The 24918-nt window shown below is 44.1% G+C and overlaps 1 protein-coding gene across 4 annotated transcripts; it reads left to right on the top strand.

Annotated features, from left to right (window-relative positions):
- The first annotated feature begins 181 nt into the window (after positions 1 to 181).
- Positions 182 to 24918, top strand: dpf3 (double PHD fingers 3). 4 transcript variants are annotated; one of them, XR_003982310.1, is made up of 12 exons: positions 182 to 313; positions 9726 to 9886; positions 11320 to 11427; positions 14056 to 14189; positions 14303 to 14398; positions 14693 to 14765; positions 15276 to 15317; positions 16972 to 17109; positions 17195 to 17323; positions 19039 to 19625; positions 20937 to 21049; positions 22000 to 22018. XR_003982310.1 is itself a non-coding variant. In XM_030404453.1 (12 exons), the coding sequence occupies exons 1-12, from the start codon at positions 282 to 284 to the stop codon at positions 22308 to 22310; spliced, it is 1176 nt and encodes a 391-aa protein (XP_030260313.1). In that variant the 5' UTR covers positions 183 to 281; the 3' UTR covers positions 22311 to 24918. The 4 variants fall into 4 exon arrangements, 3 of the variants coding, with proteins under 3 accessions (XP_030260315.1, XP_030260313.1, XP_030260314.1); XM_030404453.1 differs by lacking the exon at positions 19039 to 19625 and adding an exon at positions 22243 to 24918 and having other exon boundaries at positions 183 to 313; positions 22000 to 22081; XM_030404454.1 differs by lacking the exons at positions 15276 to 15317; positions 19039 to 19625 and adding an exon at positions 22243 to 24918 and having other exon boundaries at positions 183 to 313; positions 22000 to 22081.

Below are 24918 nucleotides of genomic sequence, written 5' to 3'. Positions count from 1 at the left end.
TTTCATAGTCTCATTTCAAATCGTGCTGTTTCCACTAAAATGAGGAACAAGCAGGGTGTAATCTGATGAAATGATAACCACTCTGAGGACTGGCACATTGATCTTGACACATTTCCATGAAGCCACGCCTCGTGTCTTGATGCTGCTGTTGTATTGGTAGGGCGCACAGAGTCCAGGACCGCATTGGCTGTTGTGTTTCTTCTGTTTTTTTTTTTTTTTTTTCCATAAGGGTCCCAAACTACACCGAGATTTAGAATATTACGTTACAGTCCAGCAGGAAAATGGCGACTGTCATTCATAATCCTCTAAAATCGTAAGTACATTTTTTTTCCTATTTCAAATTAAGAAACGCTTGCATTGTTCGCGTGCATGCGGCGATGCGCGCAAGATGTGTGCAGGCTGAAACGCGCAAAATGAAACACTTTTGCCTTGTGCTCGGACCTTCTCCGTGTGTGTTATCTGCTGTTACCGTTGGCTGTGTGTGTTTGTGTGTGTCTGTGTGTCAGTGTGTGTGTGTTGTGTAAGACTGATATGAAAGCATGCACAGTCTGCAGAGGAAACATCTTTTAAAAAAAAAAAACTCCGCGCGTAAATGTCCGCCCGTGCACTTTTGATGAAAGTTGCCATCGTCCCCATTCTGTTTTTTTTTTTTTCTTTTATTACAAACGCTGGTTGACAGAAGTTTTGCACGCCGGGGCTCTTTGTCAGCGTTTGACGGGCGAATTTGCATAGATAATTTCATGCAATTAATGTCACAAAGCGCACATTGAGAGGGCGACTCTTGCTGCTGCTGCCGAATGCACAATGCACAGCCCATTATTACATGGTATGATACAGTGTTAATCTGCTTTCATGCGTGTAGAGAAGGAAAAAAAAACCTGCATGGTAAGACAGAATCAAAGGAGGGCGTGCAGTTCTCCCTCAAGTTTTACATTTTTAATCCATTAACGGAGCCAGGGTCTGATCTTCGCATCAGCGTTGTGTCACCTTTGAGGAAAAAAATGCACACACAAAAAAAGCAGATGTGTTCAATCTAACCAGTTGGATAGACCCCCCCTTCGTGTGTGTGTGTGTGTGTGTGTGTGTGTGTGTGTGTACGTGCGTGCGTGCACCCATAACTCTCAGCTCGCTCCATATTAGTGAATGCATGTTTGTCTTGCTGCTGGCTGACAGCAGATGTTTACCACTGGTCATGTGGAATGTGCAGAGACTGAGACAGTTATCCCTCCTAAAATCTGTTGTGCAAGAGATACATATGAGTGTTTCAAACAATCCAAGAGATTTTTTTATTGTTTTTTTTTTTTACACATTTGGATGTGATGCTGCTGATAAATCCAAGACGTTTATTGTCAATCCGGTTGCCCAAATACACTCCTGTGACGGAGAAGTCCCACCACAGGAGTAAAGTCAATATGTACATACTGAGCGTTACAGCAGCAACAGCAAACACTGAGAGTGTAAACAAATAAAAAGGGTATTCAAACAGCGGGAATGAGGTGCAATATGTAAATGCAAACATGGAATGTTATAGAAATTAAAAGGCAAAACAAAGGCAAAAGCAACACGTGCAAACTGAATATAAACAGCAGAAGAGTGCATAAGGCAACACTGGGGCGTAAGCGAGGCATATAACATCATTTTGCTTCCACTTCTGCATCCGTCCTTATCAGCTTTACATCCTCTCAGAGCCATTAATGTGCTTGATTTCATTATGTGTATTAATACCGAGATCGAGCCGGGCAGAAAGGCAGGATGAGAGAACTCGTGATGCTCTTGTTTTGTGGAGCTCTTTGTTGACAACCAAAAATATCTTACCGTACACCCGGGACTGGGTTGGGGGGGGGGGGGGGGGACAAAACGTCTCTAAGCTGCTGCTGTATTCTGCTAAAACAGATTAGGCTTCGGAGAATGTGGATATATATGTGTATTATTGTGTGTGTGGGTGGGTGTGTGTGTGTGCGTGTGTGTGTGCAGCAGATTAGGAGCGTCCCAGTATTCTCCGGGGTCCATCTGTTGAGAGAGGGAGAGAGGTACATGTAAAGACAGACAGACTGATGCTGAGGTAGAGATGGAGGGATGGAGGGATGGAGGGGAGGAGGAGGGGGGGAACCCATCTGCCCATCATACAGCCCCCTGACCCCATTCAATATCTGCAAAAAATGTAAATGTATGCATGTGTGGGTTGGATCCAGGCCTCCGCCCACTCAACCATAACACGAGTACATACCATAATACAAGAGATAACTTGTAATGTATGTGAGCTGATCTCCTGTAACATGATGAGTTACGGCCATGGGAAAGGCGGCTGCGGTCTACTTCTTCCAGGCTGTTTGAGTCCACTGTCTGCTTGAAACAATAGGGCCGGCTTGTCATCTGTCCCCGGGATGCGGACGGTAAATCATATGCACTCAATAATCATAATCTCGCCCCACGCTCGGCTCTGAGAGGGGCATTACAGCCGCCATCATCTGGCAGTAAATACGTCGGGCTCTCCAGACACCGCCGCGCATATTTACTTGATTTATTTAAAAAAAAAGAAAAAACGCTCGTTGTTACTACAAGGACTGCTTTGTGATCCGCCGCGCCACGGGGACCTGACGAGAAGCTGACACGAGAGGTATTCAAATGAGCGGTGTTAATTCCATGCGGGGGTGCGTTTACGTGCGCGTGACGTGTCCTCTCTTTACCTCCTGTCATTAGTTTCAATGGACAAAAGGAGCTCAGGTTGGAAAGTGGTTTGTCTGTGTTTGTGTAAGGACTGAAAGGACTGAGGTTTAAAGGAGATGGTGGAGCGGGGAGGGGGTCAACGTGTGTGTGTGTGTGTGTTTTTGTTGCGTGTGTTTGTTGCATGCGTGGGCGGTTGTGTAGCTGCCCGCCCTTCCCCCAATTTGCGTGAGAGGGAACATAAGTGAGTGATGGAGGTTTGGAGGGGGGGGGCGGTGTGTGAGTGTGTGTATGTGTGTGTGAGTGTGTGTATGTGTGTGTGTGTGTGGGGGGGGGTTTGTCTGTCTGGCTGCATTTACTGCATACATTTATACTACACCCTCAGCACAGGGGCGAACTCTGGCCTTTGTCTACCCGAGCCCTGGGGACTGGGAATGTCCGGGAATGGTTTCCAGGCACGGGGAATTAAATGGCCAGGAACATTTTTTTTTTTTTTTTTTTTAATAGAAGCTCCATGCAGTGATCAATCCTTTTTTTTTTCCCTTTTCTTTTTCTCCCCCCCTCCTCTGCACATGGAGCTGGCACATGTTTCTCTCTTTATGTGGAGGGATGAGATATGGATGTTATCCCTCACATATAAAAATCATAGCTTTTCCTTTGGAGACACGTCCACCCCCCGCCCCCGTCTCCACGTTGACTCGAAGAGAGTTATCATTCAGCCCGGGTCTCCAGCTTCCACTCCTTCACCTCGCAAGCGTCTCTACATCCTCCACCAATCGACACCACCTCCCCCTCCGGGCCACAACAACAGCAGCAGCATCTGAATCAGGGTTTCCCCTTTGCAACACCCTTTTCCTATTCTGCTCGCTCTACCTCTCCCCGTCTCCCCCCCCCCCCCCTCCATCTCCGACCGCACTCTGCACCTTTCCCTTTCATTCCCTTTGTGTGTCCGCTTGCGCACGGATGGGCGCGCGTGTGTGTGCGAGTGCGCTCGTGCGTACACACATCCGTGCGTTTGAGAGAAAATGAGTGTGACAGGGTTTGAAAGGGAACACGTGTGCCCCGGGACATATCGGACCCCTCCTCTTCCCTCCCATTCTGCCTCCTCGGCTCCTCCTCCTCCTCCTCCTCATCGTCCCCCCTCCTCTTCTCGCCCTGCAAAGTGCCACAAAGACGCCTATCAGTGCCCACATACCGTTGCCCGGCCCTGCACTTCCTTTGGGGGCCTCTTTACATATTCCTCAACCAAAAGTGAACTTCCCTTTCCTCGCCATCTTCTGCCTTATCTGAAGCAAACCTCTGTCCTTCCTCGACACAATGAGATGTGTTGAAGTTTTTCCTTGTAGACTCTGTCTGCTTGTTAGAACGATGTATCTGTGAGAAGTGATACATGCCAGGCTTGTATTGTGGCGGAGTTCTCTGCCTGTACAGTTGAGCTCTGACTCAGTGAGCTGAATGAGGTCACGTAAACAAAATGTAAACAGTGCTACACGCTAAGAAATGATGTGCCTGTAAAGTCTGCCATACAGGCTGCTATCAGCTCAGCAGTGGGACTTTTTCTAACTTTTGTGTTTTTTTGAAATTGACCAGGGCGAGACGAGACGAGCCCCACGCTCATATGACACACTCCAGATAAAATGCGGTGTGGGACATGCAAACCAAAGGCCCTCCTCAAATTTATCAGAGTGATCCAGATTTCCATTAAAGCACACACAGAAAACAAGAAATCGAAAAAGTGGTCAATGATCTCATGTACTATAACACAAAAACCACTTGGTTAAGTTTAGGAACGGCACGTTTTTTGCTAACCCGGTGTTTTCGCCGCAAACATGGCTGGAACAGGTCCCACCGTGGTTTCCTCGGTTGAACAGTGGTCTTTGTCAGTTACCGCGTGTCAGGCTGCAGTGCCTAATGTGTGAAATCCAACAAGTCACACGTTCTTTTCTCGTGCATATCATAGTTTCAAAGAAAGCTTAAAAAAAATCTTTGCATCTCCTTCATCTGTCGTATTAAATCTGTTGCGGACGCACCTGCAGGAATCCCAGCACGCGCCTGACACTTATTACCGAAAGCAAAGTCTGACCAGCTGATCTAACTTGAGGTTTGACTTTTTTGCGCTGAAGAACTAAAACCAGAATAAGTTCAGCTTATTCTTCAGCGGCCGATGAATTTCACGATGTCCTCACGTCAGCACACATTACAGCAACAAAACATAAATAGAATATGTTTTTTTTATATTTACAGATCTGCGTGTGTCGTCTCCGGTGGTCTCGCGGTTGCTACAGTACAAACCTCAGCCTTCAGCCTTGAAGCGGCTTCAAAGCGGAGAGCTCATTTAAATGATTGACAAAGATGTGATTGTGGTTTGCTGAGGCGAGGAGGACGAGACGGACAAAACAGCTCCTGCGCGAGGCAAATCGGTCAAGGCTTCATTGACTCATTTATTTACTGCTTTCACCCACTGAAGACACAGATGAAAAATAAAACCCCCAAATCAGTCAACACAATTTTTCTACATAATGTTTAGCAAAAACGTTGAAAAAAAATAGTCAAAATGTCTATTAAAATGTTTCAGAATTGGCCAACGATCTAAAACCACCAAATGTTTAGTTAACGTTTGTATACGATCAAAATCATCACAGTGGAAAAGCTGGGACCGGTGAACGTTTGGCCTTTTCAGCTTGACATATGACCCATATGCCTTATGATGATCACAATTGCCTAATTTTTCTGTAAACTGAACTAAACTACTAAAATATCGCAGTGCACGAGGCGTTTAAACACTTCAGATCTTGTTGAAATGGGGAGGAACGCGGTGTAGACGAAGAGCGCGGAGAGACGTAGGACAGCGATTTAGTATGCCACTGATGAGTGCTTGCGGTGATTAATTATTCTATTTAGCAAGGAGAAAGAGAAGGTGCTGCGAGCAATATATTACCGACAGACATACGCGACGGGATAATGGCGAGATTGATTGGGTTGAATGACAGCAGGCGTCCAAACAGAGGAGACTGATTTGTCAAGCTGCCTCTGCTGAGTGTGAGTTTAAGTATTTATGCTCCGTCCCTGTGACCTTTTACCTGGAATCATTGACCATCAGTGCCTCAGTGCTGTGAGCGTCACACACACACACAAAGCTCCTCTGTGCTAGTATGGGAGCAATTGAGACAATCACAGTGGTACACACACATATGCACACACACACACAGCAACTGCAGATTCCATCAGTATCCAGGAAGCTGTTGGCCGAGAGGAATGCGCTCTCGACATGCAAAACTCGACTTACATAAGCGCCATCACTCGGATCAGACATGAAAGTCGACTAATGGGTACAAACAGGAGCACAGCGCAATCTCTGGTGGTTGAGTCGGGTTCGGAGGAGGGGGTGGTGGGGGAAGGTAGGCGGGGGTCTCAGGACACGCATGGACAGATGGTCTCCCAGTCATACAGATACACACACACGGAACACACCTCTCAAACAAGCAGCAGGCACACTCGCTTATGTAAGACTTTATAAAGCCAGGGCCCAGGGGACGCTGCACAGACGCTTTGTAGTCGGACAGAAACGTACGGGCGATACGGGATGACACATGCGGGGAAGGAAAGTGGGGAAGACAGGATGAGGAGGAAAAAGGCCTGGAGTTCAAGGCAACAAATAGTAAAAGCAGAAGACTGCGCTTCACCTCGAGGGAATGTGAGTTATGTGACAGGAAGTCTCCTGGATTTGTCCGGATCGCGGTGACTGGTGGTTGGTCATACTGTAAAAACACGCATCACCAAAAAACACCAGCTGCTGTGGGTTCCCCCGACAAAAAAACCTCAGCCAGCAAATGCCAGACGTGTTTGAGCCCAGATCTTGTACTGTGAACATACAGTGTGGCTCTGATGGTGCACATGAAGCCACTGTAGAGATGTGTGCCAACTGCCTCCTCACCACTGTGATAATTCATGGAAACACATATTACACGGTTTTGAAGGCTTGTGGTCCAAAGTCAGTAGCACTTGTTTCTCAGCTCACTCCAAAAAGTTAACCGAGTGAGAGAACGATATTGATACCTTGTAGCAATAGCTTGACATTTAGCTTAGTCGCTTTCTTGCTTGTAAGATGAGAAGATAACAACAGTATCCCACAGTATTTTTAGCCTGCTGGTGCTGGAGCATGGGAAGAATAGCTTATATTAGCTTAAAGACAGCTGGCAGGGGGGAAACAGTTAGCCTAGCTCTGTCCAAAGGTTAAAAAAAACCCACCTACTAACACCTATTAGATTCAACTAGCATACTGCACCCGTATGGCAAATATGAAACTGGAGCCAGGAGGCACTTAGCGTAGCTTAGCATAAAGACTATAAGCGGGGAAGCAGCTAGCCTGGCTCTGATGAAGGTATACAATTATACTTATTATTAAAGTATTAATAAAGGGATTATTAAAGTATTTCTGATTCAGATTCTGATAAAATCTGCTTTACAGCACCTAATACATACCACTATCATACTGTATCTGATCATACTGCACAGAAGAAGGTGGAGCTGGCAGGAAGCAGTTAGCGTAGCTTAGCATAAAGAGTGTAAGCAGGGGGAAACGTCTAGCCTGACAGCGATTAGAAAAACATCCACCAGCACTAAATAGATACCACTACTTTATCTGTATAGCAAATAAGAAGCTACAGCCATCAGACAGTTCACTTAGCTTAGCATAAAGTTTGTTAGCAGAGATAAAAAAGCAAGCCTGGCTCTGTCCAAAAATAGAAAAAAAAACACCTACCAGCATCTAATAGATACCACTACCATATTGTACGCTGTCTGAACAGCAAATATGAAGCAGGTGCCAGGAGACACTTAGCTTAGCTTAGCATAAAGACTGGAAGCAGAGGGAAACAGCTAGCCTGGCTCTGACAAAGGTATAAAGTCTGCCTAACAGCACCTAATACATACCACTATCATACTGTACCTGATTGGCACAGATGAAGGTGGAGCTGGCAGGACGTAGTTAGCTTAGCTTAGCTTAGCATAAAGACTATAAACAGGGGGAAACAGCTAGCCTGACTCTGTACAAAAGCTGAGTAAAACAAAAGTTTGTGGTTTCATGCAAGCTTTTGTGGGTGACTTCAGGGAATTTGGTCTGTATGACGTGTCCGAGATAGCTGTGCTGTCTTATCATGTCATATTTTCATCCAGTAGACGAAATACAGCCACATTTTGTCATAATCGTTGCTTCATTAAGGTGTAGAATACTCTCTGTGGATTTAAGAGAGTCATGGTTTCAAATTAAACTTGTCCTTCAGTGGAGAAAGAGTCTTTTTTTTCTGTTTATCACTATTTTATAGCCTTTCCTCTTGCAAGTGTTAACTTTAAGAGATTCATGAGCTGCTGTCATTTCAGAAAATATAGCCCAGAATGTATTTCCAACTCTTTTTTATTCCCTCCACATTGTTCACTTTGAGTCCCCACCCATCAACCAATGTCAAAAGCAACAAATCTCCAAGACATGTCTGATCTTTGTCCAGATGCGGCAGTCGGTAGCCAAAATTGAAATGTAATTCACATTATAGACGTGTGAGGACAATTCTATAACGCAGCGATAGAGATGGGAGCCTTCATCTGCTCTCCACATGTTCGATGCTGCCACTCTCCCTCTTTTTTAATCAGGTTTTCGTTTCCTCTTTTCAACCACAAATCAAGTATCCTCCTCATACGTGTCTCCTCCTCCAATCTCCCTCATCCATACATCCACCCCCGGTCGCTATACTCACTCCCAACCTCTCACCCTCGTCCCACCCCTCTCATCCTCTTCCTCGTCCATCCACCCTCTGCTCCCCCCCTCAAAAAATCTCCAAACACTGCACATCTTTGTGAGATTCAGTGTGACCAGAGCGCTGGTCTTTGTCCAGCTTGGCATTCTTAACATATCTTTGTAGAGAATCCACAGAGCCAGTCAGAGAGACAGGATGATGGGCAGGCAGATAGACATGTATGCGCATAAACAGATAGGAGAAAATCCCCAAGAGCAAGAGATCTTATTGGCATTCTTTCTTTTTTTTCCCCCACTTTCCTGTCCCCGATTAAGTTGGCTTCATTGCGTACATAGGCGATACTATACGACTAGTTCCTTACTGCAGAGCTGAGCCATGTGTGCCCCTGTTGGCTGAAGGAACAGACCGTTAGAGCTATCTGTCCTCTATCTTTTCAGCTATGTAATTTAATAAACAATAACCCACTCAAGGTTCATACTTTATCTCCCGCGAAGATGAGTTCGTTTTGGTTCGTTCCATCTGTTTCTAACGATCTCAGCGGCAAAAAAATTCCTGCCTCTAGACAGAGGCCGCAGATTATTGATGGCTCACGTCCTGATTTATATTCTCATGTTGGTCGATAGTGTGTGTGTGTGTGGCTCATCTGCCGTGTGGACCTTGAGCCGGCGCTCTCACTTATCTATCAGTTTGACAGGATGAAACATGTCTTCTAATCACGCAGTTACCATCATTACCTTCTTGTGTCCCCCATGTTCCCTCGCTGTGCTCGGCCTGTTGTGGATGTTCCTGTCTGTGCTGCATCTGATGGAGGCAGCAAATCCAGACTTTACACAACAAACTGAGCCAAAATACTGAGAGAGAAGTCCGGGCTCGTTATATTAAGCTGAAGCACTAAACAGGCCCCGGCTCATTCTTGATTTGCAGACCGTACCAAATCACCGGCCGCCCAGCACATGTTATTGCCATTAACCGTCGCCAGAAAAATGTGAACGTTTAGCTGATAGGACTCGCGCAGCAGGAACGACTCAGCGCAACACAAAGCAGAAATCGAAACAGCATGCTGCAAAATAGCTTGGATCAATGGCAGAAATGCGACTATAATGTTACATGTGGGTATTGTGAGTTCGGCAATGAAATAAACTGCACATTTGGGTCAGATGTCGAACGAATGGGGCAGGTTATGTAGACACAGATGATAATGAGCGATGCATTGAGTTGAATAAATCACAACAGGTCTTTTTTGTTGCGTCTTCTCGTCTCTTTCAACCGTTTACCTGCTTGTTCTCTGACCGTCTCTCTGTCCTTGCTCAGGCTCGGCGACCAGTTCTACAGGGAGGCTATCGAACACTGCCGCAGCTACAATGCTCGCCTCTGTGCCGAGCGCAGCGTCCGCATGCCCTTCCTGGACTCGCAGACCGGCGTGGCGCAGAACAACTGCTACATCTGGATGGAGAAGCGCCACCGCCAGCCAGGTGATCCTCTCACGCAACACTGTAGTTCTGTTTATTTTGTTAAATGTTACACCGCAGTAATTACTACTTTAACCTATATTTAAAGGCACAGTGTGTAATTTTTTTTAGGTTTCTCAATCAAACAAAACAAGAAAACATTCGTAGCGCGGGATTATGGGAGTTGTTGTCTGGAAATGAGACTCAACAATCAACCATCTCTCTCCAGAGTTACTTAAAGAGTTAAGCAGTGTTGATTTATCTCTCTCCCGGAGGCTAGCACCACAGTCGAACATATGAAACGCACGTTAACTTGAAAAAAAGATAATGTAAGTTTACAACTCAACAAAAAAGATAAAAACGTTCCTGTCGTTTTTAATGCAGGAATGTTGGACAGAATATCTTTCAGGAATAGTTCGACATTTTAGAAGCACACATATACCTTTCTTGTCCAGACTTGGATGGGAAGATCGACTCCACTCTGTGTAGCTGTAGCTAGCAGCTGGCTAGCTTAGCTTAGCATATAGGACAGGGAGGAAACAGCTCGGCTAAGTGAAGCATTTACAGGCTGTAGCTCATCTTGATTGCACACAGCGCTATATCAATCTTTCATGTCACTCTCAGCGGGCAAGCGAATAAGCAGAAATGCATGAATATGGATGGATAGAGAATTTGAAGGCCCACCACCACCACCACCACCACCTTCTGTATATTCTTTCAGCTACCATTTGCTGATTTATCCAGAGACAAGCAGTCAGAATGCTTTATGCACATCTGGGTCGCCTGTAGAGCCAAAGGGAACAATCTGCTCTTTAGTGAGTGCTGGACACAAATAGCCTGCACTCCATCTCATATGCAAAGCCCTTCAGGCCACACCCTATACTTTGTGGCAGACCTAACACACATTATATGCATTTATTCTAGGTTCTATCCCTCCCCCCTCATTCTCTAGATTTTTCCTTTTTTTTCTCCGCTGGTGCTGAAAAAAAACAAAACACTTCTTTCTGTCCATCTTGGTCAAAACTAATGGCAGAGACATGATCAGAGACAAGGGCCAGGATATTCAGTGTCTGCTTTACTGACATAATGACAAGGCAGCAGCCATCCTCATGATACGCTACGTTACATTTACACGGACGTGTCTGATAAGATAGGTGAGAGTTCAGGTTGTGTGTGATATAAGAGCAGGATTTTCATGAATTGCAGTCGGGACATATTAGTTGACAGGAATATAAGACCGGTCCACTACAGTGTGTGTGTGTGTGTGTGTGTGTGTGTGTGTGTGTACATGAGTACCTGTGTGTGTGTACATGAGTACGTGTGTGTGTGTGTGTACTTGGTTATGTCTGCTCAGGGGTCTCAATGCAAGTTTTGTTAAAGTTGTCCGCTCGCCAGTGGTTGTTAAAGTTCTTCCTGTGTGCCTGTGTGTGTGTGTGTGGGTGTGTGTGTGTGTCCAGGCCAGGCAGCAGGACAGATGTATACCTACCCCGCTCGCTGCTGGAGAAAGAAGAGGCGACTCCACCCACCCCTGGATCCCCAGCTCCGCCTGTGCGAGCTCCGGCTAGGTAAGACAAACGGCGCACACATTGACGTGCGTGCACAGTGAACCCGCGTGGCCGGGTTCACTTTAACTGTCGCAACCCACCCACCCGACCCGCCTTCATCTGAATGCACTTATACATTGTGTTGCGCGGAGCTTTAGGCGTGATCGGGCGACGTTAACGTTCGCTATCTGACCATCTGGCTCTGGTTAGCCCGTCTCTCTCGCCAGGTCTCCAGGTTCATTCTCTCCCCTGAATCAATGCCTCCTCTCTCTATTCTTTGGCACACACACATACACACGCACACACACACACACACACACACACAACACCCCCACACATGACTCCGGCTCTCCGTTGCAGCACAGAAGCACCCTAACTGGGCCTCTATAATCATTTGTCCATGAGGCATTAGAATGTAAGTGAGTCTTATGAGGTGGGAGCGTGTGGGTGTGTGTGTGTGTGTGGGTGTGTGTGTGCATCCATCCATGCATATGTGTGTGTTATAGGGGATTTTTTTGCAAAGGAATGCCCCAGGAACCTGATAAGGGGGAGAAATGAAGGCGAGTCTTTGTTTCGGCTTTGCCACACTATTGTTTCCCCCCTCGCTGTCTTCCAGAAGCAATATAATACTCCAGAGCTTCGAACCACTCGGCTTTAAGCAGACGACATTTTCTGCGGGAAACAAAATGAAGAGAAAGTCCCCGAACAAAGCACGTACGAGGACAGAAAGCCCAGCGATAGACTGTAGCTAACAAGAGCAGGAAAGCCTTTTGTAGCCGAGAGTAAAAGAGAGGAGAAGTCTCCAGTTTTGTTTTCCAGAGATCCGATTCTGCAGTTTGGCCCAGATATCTATCATAACACGACAGAGGAATGTGAGTGCTCCCCTTTCAGGCTTTTGGAAATGCTTTATGTTTATTTAATGCTTCCTGAGCAGAGAGGTTTGTCTCTGTGTGTGTGCGTGTGTGTGTGTGTGTGTGTGTGTGATACACAGAGGCTTTGTCGTGCAGTTTGAAACCAGAATCGAAATCCCTTTTGTTTTGTAGATCTTCATGTCACAGCTCAACATCTGAGTGGCCTTCTCTCAGCAGCCATTTTGCTTCCCTCTGCGTAAACTCCCAGTTCGAGAAGACGGTGAATACGCTGCAGGCGATTCAGCGATGCCACGCACGTTCGCGTGTTTTTTATCGAGCAGGGCCGTACAGAAACAGGTCGAAGCTTCATTCATAGTGTTGAAACTCTTGCAGCTTTTTTTTTTTTATCCTATTCACTGCCAAGTTGTAGATTTACAACCCTGTGGCGGAAGCGTCTGATTGTTTCTGACTCGTGTGATCCAAACATTTCAAACAACCCCAGTTAAGTCCGAAGGTCGCCACACCAACATGTTTTTATCTCATTGAATATTCAGCTTGAGTCCATTTTTTTCTGATGGATTGCTTCTCAAAAACAACATTTTTCGTGCAGACGCAAAACTGTATACGCACCTGAATTATCTCGTGTCTGCTACTCATCGTTAAACGGACACTCCAGAGATTTATTATTGCTTTCCTATAAGGTAATCTCCTGATTTATCATCCTAAGTATGGGTCAAGCTTTAAAAAGTATGGATTCTACATTTCCCATAATTCAACTCAACAGAATACAGCTGTCTCCTTAATGCGTACGCCTTTCAGCTGCCACACCCCCAGTGTAAAACACAGAACCAAGCCCAGCTGACATCACTATGACATCATCAACGTCAGTTTTACAAGCGGTCTCCAGAGAGCCACATAAGACATTATTGAGAAGAAAAAAAAATCATAGGCTGAATAGCAATCAAATAAAAAAACCTGTAAACACTTCATGTGTAAAATGGGTGGCGTGGCCCTTTAAGGTTAGCTGTGGATTCAGATCAATATGAATCGTGTGAGAGTGCATGGGCGTTTGTTCTTATGGGGTTGAGGGGGGGGGGGGGTCTTTTTTGCTGGCAGAGCACATTCAGTTGGCCCCCAAAGAGTGGAGGGAGAGGTCTCTGGGACTGTGGGGAGGGAGGAAATGTCTGTGTCAACGTCGAGCTCAACAAAGAAATAAGAGGAGAAGGGGGAGGAGGAGGAGGAGGGTGAAGAGGAGACGCAGAGGTATAGCAGCTCTGTGTTCAATAAGAACAGTACCCCTGCTCCCTCCTTCCCTTTCTTATCATATCCCCACTCTCATTGTGTTTTTTTTTATCCGGGTGTTAGAGTTCAAAGACGAGGACAGAGAGTCAACGCTGCAGCGAGTTCATCTCCCGGGAAATGAAAAGAGGGAGAGGATAAAAGAGTAGTGAGATACCGGAGATGTAGTTTAGACCTATGAGCAGTGTGTTTTTGTTTTTTTTTTCTTTACTCTTGGTTCATCATTTCCTCCTGACTTACTGTGAACCTTCATTTTTATTGATGTTGAATCTGTAAAACTCCACACAGAGGGGACACGTCGGTGCTGATACATCATCTTGAGCGCTTTATAAATCAGATTATGTGATCTGGCACGAAACTAGCCAGAAGAACGACTGCTTTAACCTTTTTTGTTTAAGATATTCAGCCAGAAAGTGTCTTTGAGGGTGGAGAACTGTAAGCTGTCATCTCAAATGGTGTTTTCATTCTCTTTCTCTCTCTTTTGCCGCCACCTCCAAAGAAGCCGAGCTGGCCCCGAAGCGTGAGGGTCCCCCGGGGGAGGCCACAGCCTTGGAGGCCCTCCTGAGGGCCGACAATCTGCTGGAGAAAAAAAACAACATCTGCAAGGAGGAGGAGACGTTGCTGGAGATACAGGTATGTTTTTATTCCGTGAATTATGTCCACTGTCATCCAAATATTAGCCATCTTTTCTGAGCTCAACTTTCCTCCAGCTTGAGCCTCTCTCTTTCTGCATGTTTGCCCTGCAGAGAGTTCTGGAGGCGGAGGAAAATGGGGACGGATTCCACGATGACGACGACTTTGAACTGGATACTCCGAAGAGAAAGAACAGAAACAGAGGCAAAGTGAGTGTTTACACAGACGTGCGTATATATTTGTGCGTGTGGTGTAAAAGAGAATGATTACAGAAGTTTCCTCAATACACAATCTGATTTATTAAGTGTATTATGTGACGATTGTTTCCCCAGCTGTTAAACTTGAGCTACATGGCAAGAGCTTTGCTTCATCTGAAACGCTTTTTAAGGTTACAGTCTTTGATTAAATGAAATGTAAAATAAAAGTACTGCACTCTTTGTTAAATATCCAAATATCAAATATCTTTGTGTTCATCCGTCGGATCATGTGTTCTCTCCTCTCAGAACAGAGGATCCACTCGCAGAAGGACAGAGCCCGTTAACACGGAAGACCAGGACAAACCTTTCGTCTGCGACAGTAAGGGAAAAGAAAACGTTGTGCCTTTTAGTTTACACGTTTAAATTAAAAATCAGTGTTTCACAAAGAAGAAGAAGAAGAAAAGCCTCCTTAGATCTCCTTAGATCTGGCTACACTTTACTTTATTCATTTATTATTCCTTGTCAGGTAACATTTCTCTACATGGCTGCTCCAAATTCTTATATTTTGTTTTCAGACACAGAGAGAAAACCAGCAGGCTAGTCATTTTCTCTCATCTGTCAGTGAGACCCCCCCCCCCCCCCCCCATCCTCTCCTTCTCTTCTAAGAACAGTCCTCTGCAGCATGAAGAAAGAGTTTGCTGTTAATCCAGACCTGACTAGCATGCCACTTACGTACTTGGGCAGAATCCCCCAGGAATGGATTGCCATGGGGATGTGGACAGAGATAGGGGCCCCCCTTCGCTCGAACAACTGAATCTCATCCTCATTTTGTGTCTTGTTCTGTTCTGTCTTTTCCTTTATTGTTTGCTTTGTGTCTTCTCTGTTCCAGATAGATACAAACAAAAGCATAACTCAAAAAAGGCTGAAGAAGGTATCGAACCTGTCGCCATCTTGTCTTTCTAAGGGCTTTTTTTTTTTTTTTTTTGCTAATGGGCATCTGGCTGTGGGAATGGCTAGCTGAATGCTAACCCCTTGGAGATGCCTAAATGCTTTAGATGCTTTATGCTAGCTCAAGCGTCCGCTCCTCCGTTCAGTGCAAGCATTGCATGACACTAGCGCGACGCCATCTGCCTTAATGCTTCCTCTTTGCAAGGCATGCGCCACGTGATGCTTAAGCAGCAGCAGTCGCTCTGACAGATGCATGTTTCTTAAGGCCTCACTAGCTGTGACGTGATCCACAGATGTAGCCATTGTAGAAGTCTTTACACGGGGTAGATTCCTGAAATTTTCCATATGGAGTTTTCTAACCACAGGATTCGATTGGCAGTGAGTTCACAGGGGAATGTTGAAGCTCTGCTGCTTCGCGGGAAAAAAAGATCCAAATTTGGCTGAGACAGAAATGACTTTAACTTTCAACTTCTATGATGGCTACAGCTCCAGTGTGCTTATTAATAACCCAAATAACTACGACAATATTAGACTATAGATTCTAGAGGTTTACATTTTTAGTAGAAAGAATCTGTGTGACTTTCCTTGGCTTCCCAGTAGAGTACAGCAGGGTAAAACGGTGTCTGTCAAGCTCTCGTCTTGTGTTGATTTGCTTGATTGTAATCTGTTTTTGAAATCAGGTCTGAGCAGATACGGAACCTCTGACACACCTTTTGTATCCTGTCCCCATATCTATACACTAGACCTCCATGTGCATAGCATTTTTAGCAAATAAAGGGGTAATTTGTAGGATATGGCCAGAATTTTACTTTTTACTATCAACTGAATGTGATGAAACAACAGTGTCAAAGACATCTGTTGTGTTGCAGAGATGCCTCCTGAAGTTAGCATTCTAACAAGCCAGCCCACACTATCACGTAATACCAGTTTGTAACTAAGGGCAGTGGTCTAATAGCCCTCATAGTTTCAGCTGGGAGACTTACTACTTACTTTAATCCTTAAAATTTAATGAGAATTAATATTTTTAACTTTCTTTTCTGCCTCAATAGAAAAATGCACGTCTGAATTAAAGCTAGTTGTCGTTACAATTTAACGTTAAAAGACACTCAACAGAAACAAGTTGAATTTCACCAAAACGGCTGTGGTTTGTCTTCCCATAATCCCCTCTGGTTTGGTTTGAATAAATGCAAAAATATCCAGACTGTCCGCACGATTTTCACCCTACTCTCTCTCTCTCCTCTCCGCCTCATGCCACTGTAAATCACCTCCATACCTGTCTTCAAAGCGGCATCTGTCAGTCTCAGAGCTTGTTTTCATTGCTGCTGGCTAGTAAGCTAACGGCAGCTAGCTACAGCCAAATATAGCTGAAGCAATGAGTGTAGAGAGCAGCAGTTAGCCGTTACGATTCCCCTTATATTCTTTTGAGCTACCTTAATTTTCTGGCCATATTTTACAAGTTACACCTTTAGATATGCAGCAGTTAAAGCCTCTTCTTAGTGAATTAGCAGCAGTAATACATCCTCTCAACAACGCTGTCTTTTACGAATCCCACTATGTGCTTTTGTTGGCTTATATGGTAAAGGTTTCTGAGGTTTCTGCAAATTGTTTCTAATGGGACTGTGACGTTTTATCTGTAGTCTGCGGAAAGCGCTACAAGAACCGGCCCGGCCTGAGCTACCACTACACCCACACTCACCTGGCCGAGGAGGAGGGTGAGGAGGAAAAGGAAACAGAGATGCCCCCGTCTCCTCCACGTTATTCAGACAACCACAAACGTAAGTTGCCGGAGACCATTTAATCACACGCAACTACAGAAGGATGTGAGAGCGGCTCATATATCCTTCTCCTTACATGTAACAGCTCAGAAGGGCCCTGACGGCTCCATCATCCCCAATGACTACTGTGACTTCTGCCTGGGAGACCAGGACTCCAACAGGAAGACGGGCCAAGCCGAGGAGCTGGTGTCCTGCTCCGACTGTGGACGCTCCGGTGAGTCCACAGTCTCCACAACATGGAGGGCTCCATTAAAGCTTTAGCCTCTTTGATGATTTTAGCATTAATGGTAGACCACAAGCTAATGGCTTTGTTTTCCTGCCAGTTGAATTAGACGAATGTCATGTGAGTGTTTTCAATGGGAACAGCAAGAAACCACTCCTATAAATCACTCTCTTATCAAGGGTAATAGTTTGATATTTTGGGAAATATTCCTAATCGCTTTCCTGCCAAGATTCAGATGAGAAGTTTGATACCACTCTGACGTTTGTATGTTAAGTACAAAGCCACTGCCAGCAGATGGTTAACCTAGCTTAGCATAAAGACTGAAAAACAAGAGGACAGCTGGCTCCGTCCAAAGACAACAAGATCCTCTTAACAGCACTTCTGCAATTTAACAACATGTTATATCTTGTTTGTTTAGTCTGAATTGTCAAAACAACAAGCTTACAGGAGGTTAAACGTACTGGACTGCGTGGCGGCGGGTTGCAGTGACTTCCTGGAGGCTTGTTGTCACCAAGAGTTTTTTGTATGCAGTAAACAAAACAAGGCATAACATGTTAGTCAGTAATCTTTAAAGGTGCTGGTAGGAAGAGTTTGTTGCCCTTGGACAGAACTGTGCTCGCTGTTTCACCCTGCTTCCAGTCTTCTGGCTCAGCTAAGCTAAGCTAAGCTAACTAATCACCTCTGGTTGTAGCTTCTTATTTAACACACAAATATAAGAGTGGTATAAATCCTCTGATCTAACTCTCAGCCAGAATATAAATAAGCGCATTTCCCCAAAATATCAAAGTATTTCTCGACTGGATTTTCAGACATTAGTCTTTCGCTAGTCCGACTCTTTAATTTGTGTCTACTACACATCTCATTTTTGTTTCCCTTTACTTCCTTTTTATCCACAATCTTGTTCATGTCTGTTCCTTCGCTTCCTTGCGATGTTTATTAGGACGAAAAGTGGCCACAGATGCGATGCAGTTTAACTCCCTGCATCAAACTTCTATTTGGATTAAGAGATAATGATTAATTCGATATATATCTTTTGGATCAGTAAACTGTGGTATTATTACAAAGTTTGCAGTAATGTACACACAGTTCATTTTAGCCTGTGACAGCTTCATTTCATTCCTAGTCATCCTTGTGCACACAGGTCGATTTCTGTGTCTCTCCCTGACGATGTGGATGTGATTACACATTTCACGGCGTGCAAAGAATCGAGCTTTTCATGATGCAGTGTCTCTTCAAGGGGTTATCAATGAGCCATGTAGACCATAAGAAGTGAGCGCCAACTCCAGGGAAACCTTTGCCGCTTCCCTTCTTAGAAACAGTATTGATCGATAGGCTCCGCTGCTTGCTTCCATCCTGCATGCTTCTCCATGTCAGCCTCGTCCAATCAGTAAGGACCTCTGCCTTTTTAGACGACATGCATTCACTCTTTCGTTTTTTTCATGCATTACTTTTATGGCACATCTGGCTGCATTTTTGTTTCATTTCCCCACCCTTGTTTTTTTTTTCCTCCTCACACTACCCAAAGACGCCTCTGCTGGATATCACGAGCAACATAAAACCTTTTTTTTTTTTTTTTTTAAATCAGCGCCTTGTGCTCAATTCGGCGAGTGAGGTGTTTTCTTGCTACGGTAGAGTTTGTTAGAACAGCTGCGAGAGTGTGTGGACTTTGTGTCTGTGTTGCTCTGACGCTGATGTTTTCATGGTAGCTGGAAGAGGAGGAGGAGGAGGAGGAGGAGTGAAGAAGGATGGGAGGAAGCCGAGTGCTCTCGAAGAATTGTTCGGCGGCGCGTCGGACAGCGACGCCTCCACGTTTCATGGCTTTGAAGAAGCAGAGCTGGAAGACGTTTTGTTTTCAGACGATGATGATGAAGATGATGATGACGATGCGGACGGCTGATAACAGGACGTCCTGGCGAGCTGGACTTCGTGGCAATAAGAGGCATTTTCTGAGCAAACGTTTTCATTGATTGAACACTGAAAGAAGCAAAGAGTGGACTACAGCAGCTCCCCTTGAAAGCCATCGTTTTCTGGAAATTTGTTGTCTAAATCTAAATGTTTTTCCCCTGATGGATACAGGGGCATCTTTTTTTTTTTACCATGCACATGTGGATTAAGACATTTTTCCATTTCCCCATAAACAAACACTAACCTCCTTCGCTTGCGTGAGATAATCAGCACGATAGACTAAACTTCACGGCTACATCCTATTATATTCTGGACTAAAAATAGCAAGACCAGTGGAACGTGGACTCTTAAGTCACTCCATTGGCTAAAGAGGACAGGTAGCCGAGAGGTAAGAGCCAATTGGCACCCCCATTGCTCCTCTCTCTAGATCCTTTCTTTCATCGGTAGTTGAAACACTTACTCCTGCCTGCTGCAAAGTGGTGTCTGTTTAAGCTGGTAGGCCCCACTTTGAAACTGCCACGGCTAATTTCATCCCTGACTCTAATTCCTCCATTTGTTCGGGAAAGGCAGGCAGCAGCTTAAAGTCGAACTGCTTTAGATTTAATCAAGTTTCTCTTTGTCTCCCCATCACAGGCTGATAGGGAGGGTTTTTCACTGTTTCTGGCCGCCTTCCCAGTTCAGAAGTAAATCACTTCATCCTTGATTATGGCTCATTCATGGCTCGTTGATACCCCGTTGATACCAGGGCGACGCAGATAACTGCGCTCCGACAGAGCTGCGAAGCTCTTATTGTCGTCGCAGCTGTAGATTTATGGGCAGCTGATAACGTTTTTCCTGCACACTCCACTGCTTGTGTTTTGTTTTTCCAGATATGTAATCACTCGTCTTTTGTGGTTAGGTTGCCTTTGATGCTACGTTTCATACAGCTGAGTTGACTGATGTTTGAATCACACACAAGTAACACCAGGGCTGCGAGTAATCTGTCAAAAACATGTGGAAAATGAGTTCAAAGTGATGTCTTCAAATGGCTTATTTTACTCCAACTGTCAGTCCAAAACTCAAATATTAACATTATTTCTTCATTTATTTTTTATAAATGGGAAAGATAAGCAGACAGTCCTTACACTGAAGGAGCTGGAACAAAACAGTGTTTGCTTAAAAAAATAAAAGAAATGACTGGAGCAATTACTCTATTACCAGAATTGTGCCTCTAGTTCATTATAGTCATTATTCGCTCTCATAATGACACAACAGTCTTATCCTGAGGGGAGAAATCATTTTGTCTTAATTTGCATCTTATTTATCTCAAGGGCAAAACATTTTATTGAATCACTCAAGCAAAGAGATTTTCTCTCTACAGCATAAACTAAAAGGAGAATTTCAAAATCGGAGCACGGTGGAAATACTGTCGAAAATCCATTCATTTTAATCAACACAGGAGATACATTATTGCTGCACTTACACCAGCTACAGCTGCAGATGATGTAAATGAGCTTTTGATGGATTATGTAAATATGTTTAGATGTGTCCGTCCGTCTGCGTCTGCTGTCAGCTCCAGTTCAGGACCGCCTCGTAAACAGGCGTCTCCAACCGGTTACATAAGAGAAACATGACTGCATTTGTTTTGTTCATCCTCTGGCTATCCATTCTTTTGCTTCTTCCTCATTTCTCTTGCTTCTTCTCGTCGTTCCCCCCGCAGGTCACCCCACATGTCTGCAGTTCACTGACAACATGATGCAGGCGGTGAGGACGTACCAGTGGCAGTGCATAGAGTGCAAGTCCTGCAGCATCTGCGGCACCTCAGAGAACGATGTACGTATGATGTAGGAGACGGGAGCAATACGTGACGTCCGTGTTCGGATAATACGACCGGACCGCCGTTTGAATTTGCTTTGAAGTGCACATAATTCAACTTGCTTTCTGTTTAATGTCGTGACCTTTCCACCATCAGCATTCAGCCTGTCAGAGGCGATACATTACACTGATTTTAAACTCACTATATGTGACAAGCAGATAAGATACTCCAGATGATTCAGTCCACAGAAATCTACAAGATGATAAAACAAGAAAACAAACAATAATAAGAACACAAAAAGGCTTAAAAGGTCCACTATGTAGTTGTGGGTAAGAAATTTTAATCAGAAGCGAAAAATCATCATTGACTGATTTTTTTATGCCTAAACAAACTAAAAAAAAACAACAATCTTTGTTTTCATGCCTGAATAAACTCTAAAAACAAACTGACCTTTAAGGAAAACACAGTTATATTACTCTGTTTTACATGTGGCGGACCCTGCCACCTTTCTAGCTTCAGACAGTGTTGTGGGGACTTTATTTTCCTCTGAGAACAGCTTGTTTATCAGGTGTGGTAATATTAAACATCTCTAACTTTGCACCTCATTAATAATGTAAACACTAAAATTCTCTTTCTTCTTCTTCAAAACTACGTACTGCCCCTTTAAAGCAAAAAGAAAAAAAAACATTGCGACAAAGGTGGATTATATAAGGTTTCATGCTACCTAAAATCTCTTTTTCATTCTCTGTACCTCTATAATATAATCATAATTATAATTTTATCATAATTGACAAATGTGTTCTCTTTGAAACTTCATCAGCTGCCTCACGATGCTCTGAAATCTCACAGTCCTACTTGCCAGACCCTTTTTTAAACTCTGATTTACTCTTTTCCAGACAGGGTATATATCGACTTTTCTTCCCTCTTATCCTAAATGTAATATATTGATTGTGTGTTGCAAATGTAGGACCAGCTGCTGTTCTGCGATGACTGCGACAGAGGATACCACATGTACTGCCTGAAGCCTCCGATGACGGCGCCGCCAGAAGGTACGGCGTTTACGCTCATAAGTTTTATTATACGTCAGCCGGTTGGTACTATATATATGTCGTGTGCTGCATATGTGACAGAGGCTATAAACAAAGGCTATACATGGAAAGGAGCAAGGGGGGGACTAACGTTTCAGCCTCTCTTTCTCCGTCTTTCTCAGGGAGCTGGAGCTGCCACGTGTGTCTGGACCTGTTAAAAGACAAAGCCTCAGCCTACGGAGAAGCGTAACTTCCTGGACATTCACACACGTACACACAATATATATATATATATTTGTATAACTGTTTGACAAACCCACTCATTAGCAAAAAAAACAAACACTTTCTCTCGGATAGAATCGAACACACACACACGGATGCAGACGCTCTCCACACACACTCCAGTGCATTAACAGGCTCAGGGCAGTTTTCCTATGTGAGATCCTCGAGCTCTCACACAGACGAGCGAACACTCCCAGGTGCAAAACGCCATCAGCATGCAATCTCGACCGTTAAGTCAGCTGACGGCAGGCCTGCCATGCAGTCATTTCTCTACCTCACCACTCGGCAGACGGCGGACAAGCCAAAGCAACACAACGGCCAATACTGTGTAGCGCATGTGAACGTGAAACACATGCTGGTTTGAAACCAAACATCTGAAAGTCCCTGGATGTTTTCCCCCCCCAATGATTTAAACGTATTTGAGTTGGAAGTCATTGGTCCAAGAGTTTGTGCTCGAGCTCTACAGCGCGGGGGGAACCTGACCGGGTTTGACTGATGTTTGTTTAAGTTTCTCCTTCCAGCTCCGCTCCTCTCCTGTGTTTAGACTTTACAGTGACATCCCTTTTTCATATATCTGGACAGACTCAGTGTAAGTCATGCCATCTCTCACTGGTTTTGTCAAGCTCGGCGAGAGTTATGTCCAGCGCGAAGAGGAAACGGGGGCGATAAAACAGCCCCGACGATCATTCCTGCCGGCGCGTGGTGACATTTCGAATCCGCGTCTGTGTTTTGTATCTTTACAGTTACTACGATACCATGGTGCTCAATTTGACACTTTACAAAAAAAAAGATTATAACATTTCTTTACACGGAATGAAACGCTTATTTATTTATTGTTGATAATGGTCCAATGTTACTGCCAAGGAGATCATTGTTACTGTAAATCAGTGGTTCCCAAACTTTTCCATATGGCCCCCCCAAAAATGGCTTCCACCTTAACGTGTGACTTGAATGCATTTTCATCCGCTAGTGGGGAATTAGTAGGAAAAGGAGCTGAAATGTATTGAAATATCTTAATATAAACATGTTTTCATTTATTTTCTCATTATGTCCTGGTGTTCAACCGAGACGCAAGCTTGAGCTCTTAGCCTATATTAAGCATGAATTAATGCTAACTACATGCTGTCTTGCTAGCATGAATATTGAGCCTTGCTAGCATCCGAGCACTTTTGCTTCCTGTTTGGGAACAACAGGAAACAAACGTGCTTTTTCTGCAAGCACGAGTGGACCTAACAACTATCACCCCTCTTGGTTAGCTTGGCCACTTTTGCTATGTCCGTCAAACTTCCCATTCTCGGACAAGTCAAGTCAAATTAATTTGAAACATATATAGTTGACAGTGACAATTGGGGCAGATTTAGCACTTACAATTCTCTGCATGCTGGCTACACGCAGTACATGATACAGCTAAAGCACCTCGATAGGCTAGCTAACATAAAGGAAAATAAACTGCATTCTTGTATTGCAGGGTACAGCTAGTTAGCCCTAGCATTAGCGCTATTATTGCATTGGCTTTTATGCACCCTGTAATCCCACATAATATCTTAACACAGCTGGGAAGTGGCGTTAGATAACAGCTCTAGATAACAGCTAGGTGGTAGCTGAGCATGCTAACATTTGTAGTTTACGTGAAAAGCAGCAGATTAAAACACAGTTTTATCAGTTCTGTACCCTGAGACAGCTGTGTTTTTGTTTTTTCTAAGATTTCTTTAACAGAAGACACTCACAAATCTTTAGATGCTAAGAAAAGATAAAGATAAATAAGATAAGATTGTAAGATTTATTCACCTTTTTGTGGATTCGTGCCCCCTGCTGTACCTCTTTGCCCCTCCAGAGGGCCTCACCCCTCAGTTTGGGAACCACTGCTGTATTTTAACCAGTACAGTGTGTTTATTAACAAAAACCTTGATTCATAAGTATATAACTGGCAGTGTGGTGAATCATATACATGTCCTGAGGAAACAGTATTTAGTCCTGTCTGGAAGTTGACGCCGTTTTTTTTTTTTCATATTTGTTTTTTTTTGTTTGTTTGTTTTTTAAATGCAGTCGCAAACAGATATTTTTTCTGGATGTTTTCAATTTTTATGTGGGTAGGGCTGATATTGGAAATTGTTTTTTTTATTTAGAATTTTTTAAAAGCCCCATCAATGTTATTTATGTTTCTGTTCTGAGCAAAAAATATGTGGTAGCAGTCACCTCCTGCTCTCTAAAAACAAGGATCACCGAGAACAAGCTCAAAATAAAAGAATTAAGAACAAGTATCTTAAAGTACACATAGTGTGCAAGCTTCGACACGATATCACAATCTGCATTTTCTGCTTTTGTTTGTATTTGATATTTCTTTTTCCACAGACAATCATGAGCTAGCATAGATACAGTACATGATGTTAATAATATGCAGAGTTTTATTGTGCTTTTCCATGGTGGGTTTAATGACCCTTTGTGTCTTCCTTTTAAAAACAAAAAAAAAAGTCTTAGATATCATTTTTATTTGATGCCATCACCTACAGTGATTCAACATGTGTTGTTAAAGTAAATGTTATGTTTTGTGTTGAAATAAAGACTTTTTCCATAAA

Source organism: Sparus aurata, chromosome 22 (assembly GCF_900880675.1).
Source record: "Sparus aurata chromosome 22, fSpaAur1.1, whole genome shotgun sequence".
Taxonomy (NCBI): domain Eukaryota; kingdom Metazoa; phylum Chordata; class Actinopteri; order Spariformes; family Sparidae; genus Sparus; species Sparus aurata.
This window is presented reverse-complemented; position numbering and strand designations above follow the sequence as displayed.